The 11,605-nt window shown below is 32.2% G+C and overlaps 1 protein-coding gene across 1 annotated transcript in view; it reads right to left on the minus strand.

Moving 5' to 3' along the window:
• LOC146451024 (fibroblast growth factor receptor 3-like) overlaps window positions 1-11,605 on the minus strand; it is a 43,500-nt gene that overhangs the window by 23,855 nt on the left and 8,040 nt on the right. Inside the window, exon 2 of the mRNA XM_085099675.1 lies at window positions 10,576-10,944. Within this exon, the coding sequence (XP_084955801.1) occupies window positions 10,576-10,944 (369 nt within the window). The remainder of the gene's footprint in view (window positions 1-10,575; window positions 10,945-11,605) is intronic.

An 11,605-nucleotide genomic window follows, 5' to 3' on the forward strand; every position in this document is an offset into this window, starting at 1 on the left:
AGCTGCTTTCAATCAATCCCCACATCAGAATAAAAAAGCTTATGATATCACATTGATTAAAGACAGTGGAAGCAATGATTACAGATCAAGGATAGGTTTCAATATTTATACTCTTGCTATTGGAACATACACAATTGTGTTTGAATTCTACCCACCAGAAATGACTAATATTCAATTATCATGTACAGCTTCTGAAGCATACATCCACAAAGCTGTACAGCGTGATTTCACTGCTTATAGCAAGCTATTGGTTCAATTCAATAACAACAGCAAACAAACTCCAAATTACATCTATTTGACGATGCATGGAACAGCTACAGCGACTCCAGTACAATGTCATCTGGTTGTTTATGGGGTAAAAGATTGGTCAGATAGCGTTTATCCAGGAGTGTATGATGGCTTGGACAATGTCATGTTTGAATATAAAAATGGAGATATGCAGATGCAAGTCAATTTGGATATGAATAATAAGATTATTTCTGGTTTAATAAATCCGATATTTGATTCTGAAGCAATGAATTTGGGTTATTTTACCAACTTATTCAAAACGAAATACACTGGAACTATTGCCAGTGGTGTTTTCCAAAGAACAAATCCAACAAATAATTTTCAAATCGCTGCTGATGGAAATAACTTTTTCAATCTATACTCCATTGTTTTCCAAAGCAATCAACAAGTTGCAAATGCACAAATTTTGATAAATGGGAAAAAACAAGGTGAAACAACCAACACTGACACATACCACAGAATTGGAAACATAATAAGTGGAAGCAGTACATTCGCTTTGCCTAAATCAACAAAATTTGTCAGTATTAGTTCAATATCAATCATGGATAGCATTGGAGCAGGAACTGCTGTTAATGGAACTTTTGAATTGAAAGTATTATACTCTGATTTTTTTGAAAGATATCATGCTGACAATAAAAGTTGGTTGTCAAATATTGAAACTTCAAGTGTTGTTAACGGCAACATAAAAAATGGAGTTTTTGAAAATGTACATGGTTTCAATTTTGGAACATTAGGCCCGGTTAAAATAAAAAATATTGTAATTAATAAAAAAAATCAATACCAATTTTCTTTTGTCGCCATTGCTAACAGTAAAACTTTATTTTCCCATTTAATACAATTTAATATGAAAATTGGGAGAAATTTTGTAACTACAAATACAACAATCAAACCCATGATAATTCAAATGGGGATTTTTAAAAGATGTCCAGGGTTTACTTCTCCAATTATAAACAGAGAAGACACAGGAACTTTTGAAATTTATTTATCAACACTATTAATATAATGCCATACGTTGAAGATGAAAATGGAAACCATATTCTTGTTGAAAATGGAGATAAAATAGAATACACAGTAACTTATGACAACTTACCAGATGGATTCAAATATAGAGAACCAATACATCTGAATGATGATGGTCATTTGGATACAGAAAACAGACATTTGGTGATAAAAGATGGAGTTAATTCAAATCATGCAATTTCACTCCAACAATTAATTAACAACAATGAGGACATCATCAAACCATATGTTGAAACACAAATACAACAAGCTCTGGCTCAGTTTAAAGCTCAACAAGCTCAGGAAGCTGTAACGTTTCTCAACAATCAAGTTGCAATGAGAATAGGAAGAAAAAGTGGTACAATACCAAAAACAAATTACACATGGATAAAATTATTGAGTAAAGATGACATTAAAGGAATCAATACATTGCAAGAAATCATTGTGACAAATACATATATCAGGAGAAATGACAGATATCATCATTCTAAATCCGATTTGGTGTCATCATCGTTTGATCAATTGGAATTCTTCTTTGATGTGTCATTTGAAAACTATTATTGCTACTTCAACAATCATCCATCTGATTGGACAATGAAGTATTTTGTTGAATATATTAGGATACAATTACCTGACAATAATGTCCACTAGGTCGTGGACTCCGTTACTTTATTTTATAAAAATATTGTAATCAAATTGTATAATGAAAGAATTGTCAGAATTGCAAGAACACATTCGAACATCGATGATAGATTTTCACCGTAAATTGAGTCTTCCAATATTACCCAGACAGGAATGCATGATAAAAAGTATCGTAATATTCACATATTTGTATGAAAAACATTACAACACAGGTTTACCTGATGAAGTTTACAAAGAGTTAATTAATGATGGAATCGGATTAATTGGGCCTGGAGATGGATGTTTGACAGCTATTCTCCATAAATTATTTGGTTGGCAACCATATATCAGGTCTCATGGAATACTACATGATGCTTATGGCCAATTTTACAACAGATATCATCGTGACAAAGGATACATGTACACCATTAATGAGAAAAAAACATTCAATTGGATGAAAAAATGCATGTTTTTGGGTCAAATAACTGGTCTCTATTATTGCATCATAAATAAGATAACCATATAATATATGCAAAAGAAGAAATTAATAATTGATTTCAATCATATTTCAAATCGATTATCAACAGAAGAAATTAATGAATTGAAAACTTATTACATGTCATATCACAAAAAGATGTGGATGTACAAAAGTGCATACAAAAGATTAAAAAAATGGGAGTTTGCTGGTAATATTTCATCCATTGTATTTGCAACTGGTGGTATTGCATCATCGGTTGCAACCAGTGGAGCTTCATTATTGGCAATATCATCGGTGTCTGTCATAATTCAAGCTTATATGAAGCATAAAAAAGTTGAAATCAAACTTTATCAATGCCAATATGCTTTTCAAACTTACGGACATTTATTAAATGAAATAAAAGAAATAATGAGAAATGGACATTTTGATAGAGATGATTTGACAAACAAGCTTACTCAAAATGATGATTTCATTTTGGATAATTCGCCGATTGTCGATAAATGGGGTGACAAATATGATAAAAAATATCAGATATTCACTTATGTTTGATTAATAATGTGCATGATTTGGGGGCCAATAATGTCCATAATTTTATCCCAATAAACATTGTATAATTTCATTGTTTTTTTGGATTTTGTCAACTCAATTTGGGAAGAATCAATTTTCATAAATTGCAATATTCTATGCAAAAGATATTTCAAACTGATTATTCTCTTTCTTTTACCATTGATTTGTGGCAGTATTTTGTCTATTTCAACGAATATTTTATGAATTTTGAAATTGGTTGAACAACTGATTTCAACTTTGTTTTTCAAAATAATTTGATCTAATGTATGCGACAAATGGTATTTTCTATTATACACTGTTTTCTTGTATATTTTGAACAAATTAGCATGAAAATTGATGTATTCTGTTTTGTAATCTTCACCAACAACTTGTCCACAAGCAACACACGTTATTTGACATTCCATGTTTCTCAAATTTTGTGATTCACAACATTCAGGCATTGATTGTTGTGTTTCAACTTTGGATTCATCATGATATCCACAAAATTCACATTCATCTTTGCAATGCAGGCTTTGACACAGAGATGATTCCACCTGCTTGGAAACATCTTTTGGTTTTTTCAAAATGGATTTCATTTTTGTATAAATATAGTATATAATATAATTACACAAAAATGTTTTCGAAAATATTGAAAACACAAAGAATGATTCAAAGTCTCGAAATCAAATATGTGACAAACAACAAACCAAATACCTCATCACAAAAGATGAGTCGAAGTCTCGAAATCAAATATTTACCACAAAATATGAGCAAAAATCTCGAAATAAAAATATCAAAATCAAATAATTGTCAAAAAGATTAAAATCACAAGTTTTTGTTGCAATGTTTTGATCACAAGTTGATACTATCATTGGATAGCATAATGACCATAGGCCAATGAGTGTATTCCATCAGGATACAAATATCGTTTATCATCAAAACATGACAATGATGTTTTGTTGATGGTGTAACTACCAAGTTCATGATGGTTACTTCTGATTGTTTTCATTTGGTGAAATAATTGTTTCTCATTAAACAACACATCTTTGTAATCAGAATGTTGAATATCATTTTTGATCACATTCTTTTTGATTCCTTTGGCTGTTTTTCCACCATTGTTGTTATCTTTGATGTATGAGTACATCTTGGATCTCAATCCCACAAATTCAGTAATGGGTACACCAGCGGCTTCATCTTTGAATTTTCCAATAACTTTCTTGTTTGTGGAGTCATAAAATTGATGATTTGATGGATAATCCGAGTTATCAAACATTTCTTTTTTATTCCAAAAATCTTGATACACATCTTCGGCTTCAATTTCATATGTCAAACTGTCTGTATCCGTAAACAGTAACTTAGCTTTTGAACCATACTTCTTTTTAATGAAATTGTAATGGAAATCGTACATCAATGTTTTGCTCAAATCAAGGATACACATACCAACATAGGCTGGTCTGTTGAGTGTCAACGATTCCTTTATTTTATGGACTGCAACCAAGTTTTCATTAAAGATTTTGCTATTGATGAATGTTGGTTTGGAAGTCATTTTCAATAATTGTTTCTCATTGGTAACCAATTTGATGTCTTCTCGTTTTCTGATATTCTCCATGGTTTTACCAAAGACACTATTGTTCATCAGTTTGAAGAAATCTTTCTCAAAAGCATTCTTTGCATTAGTTCTTTGTCGTGTATTGAAATCAATGTATGTCTTCAACCAGGGTGATTGGTCAAATGATAGAACACGATATATTTTCTTCAATTTCAAACCCAATTCACGATATAATTGCAGATTACGATAATGCAATACATATTTTGATTTGTTTCCCAATGTTGGAATCAACTTATTGACTTGTCCACTTTTGATTCCAATTTTTTTTGCAATTCTTTGACAATAATCTGACAGCATATCTTGTGTCACTTTGATTTGTTCAGCGCCACATGGATAATCATTATGCAGGTCATGTAATTCATGAGGATATTCCAAATCAACTTCCAATAAATATCCAGTCTTATTATCTTTGGGAATCGTTTTCCAATTAATGTTTTTTATTTGCTGTTTATTCAACCATTTGAAATTCCCAGTTGGAAGATGTTGTGACATAGCCTATCCATATAGATTGTTGGCATCCAAATACATGATATGTTTACTGGATTCATTTGGATTCCAATTTTGCATGTATTTGTTGTTAGCTTTGCCGTATCTATTGGCTATGTAACTGATTCCTCCACGCATGCCCTTTTCAACAAATTGATACATATCAATATCCGTGATTAATTCAAGTTTGACTTCAGTCATTTTCAACATTGCATCCCAACTCAATCCTGGAGATGTGAAATAATGACAAGGATCCAATCTATAGTATTCCAAACATGTTTTCCTGAAATTTTCAAATACATCAGCCAGCAATAATACATCAGATTTGAGATATAAATCATGGTATTCGCCCAGGGTTTTCAATTGAAATGTATTCCAAACATTTTGTGCATGACTGTATTCTTCATCTGTGATATTAGTATTATTCATTTGACTGAAAAAATCATCTTTGGATGGTAATTCTGTTTCATTGAATTTATCAAAATTACTCATATAATCGTACGGATAAACTCCTTTTTGTTTCATTAATTGCAGTTTTTCACCTTTGAAGACTTCACTGGTATATTTGAAGGCATCTTCTGGTAGATTCTTTACAAGATTTGCCAATGATTGATTCATAAACTGAAGACTGTCGATAAATACTAAATTATAACCCAACATGAAGGCCATGTATTTCTCCATGTTATTTGGAATCACATTGATTTTGTGTTCTCTGGTTTCACCTTTTCTATCCACATAAGTATTGGTCTCAATAATTTTACCAATTTCTTGCATTATAAAATGACTATCATATCCTTTCAAATTATGAAATATTACAGGGATTTTGTTAGTTATTGTAAAATCCCTGTTACATTGATTATGGGCTGAGCCACGGAATTCACCAGTAATATGACAATGATCTCTGACACGTTTCCCCCTTCCGGAGGAATTACCCGACCTAGGAGTTTTCTTGTATTTTTTTTACCACAAATATGACAAGATGTTGCTTTTTGGAATTTGTCTTCATCTTCTGGAGACATAACTAATGGTTTATTGAATTTGTTTTTGATTGTTTGTCTGCAGTATTTGACTTCATCAAGCATTGCTTGCATAAATTTGTAAACAGCTTTTTCTCCACGATAATATTTTATTGGTTTGGAATATTGGTCATCATAGCAACAAACAACTTTGTATCCATAACCACAATCAGTGTGTTTTTGATAAGCTTCAGTAAAAGATTATTGGTTAGATTGATTACAACCATGAATTGGCTCAGTGATTGCTTCAAAATCTGCGTATATCACGAATGGCGCTTGCATTTGCTTATTATAATTGGTAAATTTTATTTTTGAGCCAACTTCAGGCATTTTGATTGATTGTTCACCATTGATTTCAATACATACTTCCTTGTGTTTCAACAATATTTCTTCCTTGGAGAAACATTGAAGGCAATGCATACAAAAATGTTTCTTATTTTTATTTCTTGTTTTTCGATACATAAATCTATTAAAATTTTTAATATAAACATAATGTTTGTTTTCATCATCTGAGATTAACAGCAAATTCAATACATCATCAAACTTTTCTTTTGAAACATAAATTGGATAAGTTTGTTTGTTTTCATAACCGAATACGTTGATGTTAATATTGTTTTGGGTTTCAATTTTGTTGTATTGTTTGACTGAAACAGGGAATTCAATTCCTTGGTAATCCAATTGTGGCATGAATGCTTTATCTGTTTTTTTGATTCTTTGTGGATTATTTTCTCGTGGATTCAAATGTCTAACGTGACACCATCGAAAGCATTCATTGTCTTTATTCTTGAGATTTATCAATCCATGTTTGTGATGTTGAAGTTCAGTTGGAAGTTTAATGTAAGAACTTCCAGTAAGAGGCTCATATTTGATAATATTAATGTAATGTCCATTGATTGATTTAATTATCCAAGCTGAACCTTCACTAATCCATTTGTGAATATCATTCATAATTTCTTCAACATTAACATCCAAAGATTCTTGAAAATCATTGGCATTAGTTATTGTTTTCGGTTTACTATTAAAATATCCAATTCTGGAGACAGTTTGGTTTCCTTTTTGTTGTTCAAAATAAATTGTCAAAGTTTCAATAAATTTAATTCCTTTCATTTGAGTTAATAATTGTTTCATAAAATGAGCAATCGCTAATCTGGTTGAACTCATTTGAATCAAAGGATCTGTTTCATTTTTAATTCCAACTTCATAAGATTTTGTATATCCCTTGAATGCTCTTGCAACTTCTGTGATTTGGGTTCTTTGTGTTGGAACTGGAGCCATTTTCTTCATCCTTGGCTTCGGGACTGGTGTATCAGCAAATTGTTTTGGAGGAGGAATAATGTTGTTTCTCGGCAAAGGTTGAGGTCCATCTCTAAATTGAACAGGTGGTTTGATGATTGTATTCTCATAATCTTTTACCATTTGTTTGACTGATTTTCGTGGATAGGGTATTGGTTTCACTTTCTTGGTTCTCGGCATTGGAACCGGTTTTTGTTTTTCAAGTAAAAGTGTTATTAATTGATCTTTTGTCAATTTTTCTAAATTATTTTTATCCATATATGTTATAGATAGATTATTTTTGAAAGTGCGGTTATTTTGCGATTCCAGGTTTGGCATAGATGAATGAAGACTGGAGGCAACATTCACACCAAGATTTTGCGTGGACGGAGTACTTGGTCGGCTCCTATTTCGTGTTACTTTATTGTGGGACATGCCCTGAATGCTCAATGTATTGAATACTCAGGGAATATTTACACAATATTTACCAAAATTCAATGTTTGGTAAATGTTCTTGAAGTTGTTTTTTATACGGATAATCTCCCTTATTTATTTTATTCATCATAATATTATATTTTTTGTTAATTAACTGTTTCTCATCTTCAGTAAACTCATCATCTGATTCTTTCATTTTAATATCTATTTTAATAGATTCATAAGCATGTTGTAAATTTTCTGATTGAGTAACTACCTCCAAATTATGTATGCAATTATTTTGCCTATTTGAATCTATATGGTTGATTTGCATTCCATCAGGAATATTACCATGATAACATTCATAGACAAAACGATGAACTAATAAATATTTTGGTGTTAAACCAATTTGATTTATTGATGTTTTCAAATATCCTGTAGGAAGTAAATTTCCAATTATACATCTGTTGGTTTTTTTGTTATAAATTTGACCATATTTATTAGCTCCAAAGTTGGTATATATATGATGATAATAAAATTTTTCACATTTAATTGGAACATTTTGCTTTTTTGATTTTTGTTTACCAAGTCTAATTTTTCCATCATATATCATATTTTGTTGTCGTGTTACAAGCTCGAGATTATCAATTGAATTGTCTTGTTTATCATTATTGATATGGTGTATTTGATATCCATCTGGAATTATTTGTTGGTTTATTGATTCCCAAATAAATCGATGAGAATAATAACTTTTTGTTTCCTTTTGAAAGTAAATACTTGTTTTCAAATACCCATCAAAATGTAATCTTCCCTTTCTTGGATTCAATCTCTTGCGATTAATTATATACCCATCAGTTGAACATCCATAATTATCATATTTATGGTGTATATAATATGTTTTTCCATCATGAAAAACAGTATTTATTGCTGGAATTTGTGTTGATGAATTTTCACCAGCTGAAAAATTCACATATGCGATTTTTGATTTTTGATTTTTTTTCATTTTTTCTTCTTTTTTAAGAATACGCGTTTTGTCTTTAAACCTTAAACATAAAAAAATTTATAGTAAATGTATGAGACTCAAAAAATACATCAAACATAGTCAAACAACCCTTGTATTCATTGATGATTAATCATTGTAAAGTGGAAAATTAATGTCATCCATATCGTGACACATTCTGTAATACATCTTATTGATTAACCTGTTTTCTGTGCGTGTAAACTCACAATCATTGTCTTCCATTGGTGGAAATTCCATTAATCTATTGACTGTTTGCAATTCTTCTTCAGAGTATGAGCTGTTCAAAAATTCTTTTCTGGCTTTGTGCATGTGTGTCATATTTTCAGAGGCTGTAACCAATTGCAAATTTACAATTGAATTGTTCTGGCGATTGGAATCAATGTGATTTATTTGCAATCCAGGAGAAATATGTGTCTGATTTACGGCCTCATAGACGAATCGATGAGCGGGGCATGTATTGTTACGTCCCGGAGAAATTATATAATAGCCATTCTCAGACAAATATCCTTTTCTAGGTTCTAATCTTTTTCGATTGATTATATAACCATCAACTGAGGCTCCGTAATTTTCAAATGTTGGATGAATAAAATATGTTTTATCATTGTGATCAAATTGGTTGTTCATATAAATTAGATTACATAATTTTTCGAAACCGGTTATAACCGGTTTTTTTCTTCATCATTCAAATCAGCGATTGATGAGTTGGTTGGATTTAATCGATGATTGTTTGTGAGTTGGGGATCAGTTTGGTGTCATTTATGAAAAACCTAAATTTAGGTTTTTGAAAAACCGAGGATTTACGTTTTTTGAGTTCATTGTTGAATCAGGTATGAATTCAGTGAAATTTTCAAAAGTGTGCCAAAAGGCTCATATATCTAACTACTGCCTTTGCCCTCCAAATAATCATCCCATAGGAATAAAACTACATTCTGTTAGCTTTCAGATTACTTACTAACCTTAGCAATTTGTGGAGATATAGAAGGGAAACTAATTTATTTGAGTCTTATTTATTTGAGAGGTTAGAAAATCAATTGTGTCAATGCCAAACTTTGTAGGTACCGGCGCTATATCGTATTACAAGCCAACGGTGACTGAGTGAAACAGCCAGGGCGTAGTTTCTGGGCTGTTTCACGTCTCTTGACCTCCAAACCATCGATTTGCAGCAAATACTTTCGGCGAATAACATAAATATGCTGTCCGAAAGAGTTTCTGAGAGAAAGCAGGACTCCGCATGTCATCCCGTGAAATTGTCCATTTAATTACAGTGCGCGCAAATGACGCGTACTGTACAATAAAACCAGGCTTGACGCGTAAACTGTCCAATCCACTGTACCGTAAAAGATGCCGACTGGCAGATTTGCCCATGGTTCTTAACGCATAGAAACCCCAAACACGCTTATAAAAAGGTACAAGAAAGTTCTGAAGACGTCTAAACTAGCAAACACAATGCCGTTAGTACAGGGACGAACTTCCCAAAAATATGGCCTTCTATCTGTCTTTTGTATGCGTTAGGTTCGCAAGGTATTGTGGTAAAATGCACAGCCGCCATCTTTTTCGTTACGGTGGATTACGCCAGGCATGACACGTAAACTGTCCAATTAATGCTCAAATAGGGCCTGCTGATAGCCAATGAGATTCGAGGATTTTGTTACAATTATGATTAATCCTTAAATCTATCTAGAGTAGTGTATTATTGAGAAGTTAGAAAATCTTCATAAAATTACCTTAAAAGGTATCACATCTTGACAGGTGGCCCACCAGGCCCTTAAACACCAACAACTGGTATAACCCTGAAAAAATACACAACATGACGGATATTACTTACCTTCTACTACTACCCGTACAGGATCAAAAGCTCTCTGAACAAATGCACCAGTTCCTACTGTTATTTTGCAGCCGTACAATACTCCATCAGCTTTATTGATGTTACTTAGAGTGAAGATGGCCAGGCCACCACTGCGACTTCCACTCACACGTCCACTGTATGCTGATGGCAATGTGACTGGTATTTCTTGACCATTTGAATTAAAAGATTTTAGTACATGGCCTGAAATAAAATCCAGGACACCATCTTGCTTGACGCCCCACTCAGCTGCAGTAACAGAAGAAGGGAAGCTCCAGGTAAAGTTCACAGAAGAACCAGCTAATGCTGTCACTGTCTTTCCTTGATATGGTGATGTGAATTGTAAGGTATCTTGAACAAAAACAAATTGTACAGATTTAGGAGCCTATCAAATTATAATAGTTCACGAGAAAGAAGGGCTATGAAATAAAAGATCAACGTTAAGATTTATTTGTGATATTTAACTGCCATTATTCAAATGAATCTTGGTGTTGCAGTTAAACTGAATATGAAAATATAAATGTTACCACCGACGAAAAAAGAAATTTACGTTGCTTAAAAATAATTGCTATAAGTCACTTCTAACAACCATATTTTAAGAGTAAAAAGCTGTTTCAAGTGGGACCAGTTACTCTCCAAAGATCAGTATTTGCTAAATTCGCTTAGCATTTCGCAAAAGTGGAAGTCTAAGGTATTCAACGACAATGAAAGCAACAGTTTAAACTGTACTTGGTGGATCACTTAGGCGCGGTTCATACGTCGAACTTTACATGAGTCGATCCTTACACCTATTAAGGTCGACCCAAATAATGAAGTTCGGCAGTTGATTCAGACGTCGAACCTAACTGAAATTTGAACTTAAAGCTAAAGTGAGAAAGTAGATTTTTTTGGTCAGCGGCTGTTGTTTTTTTCTCAACAAGATTCAAAACGGCGGGAAAGATGAATTCTGACATGGAAGAGCTTAAGCTTGTTTATTAAAATGACATTGGGGATGGTCAATTGTTTATTTTAG

This window comes from Pavona decussata, unplaced genomic scaffold, assembly GCF_977016875.1.
Source record: "Pavona decussata unplaced genomic scaffold, jaPavDecu1.1 SCAFFOLD_409, whole genome shotgun sequence".
Taxonomy (NCBI): domain Eukaryota; kingdom Metazoa; phylum Cnidaria; class Anthozoa; order Scleractinia; family Agariciidae; genus Pavona; species Pavona decussata.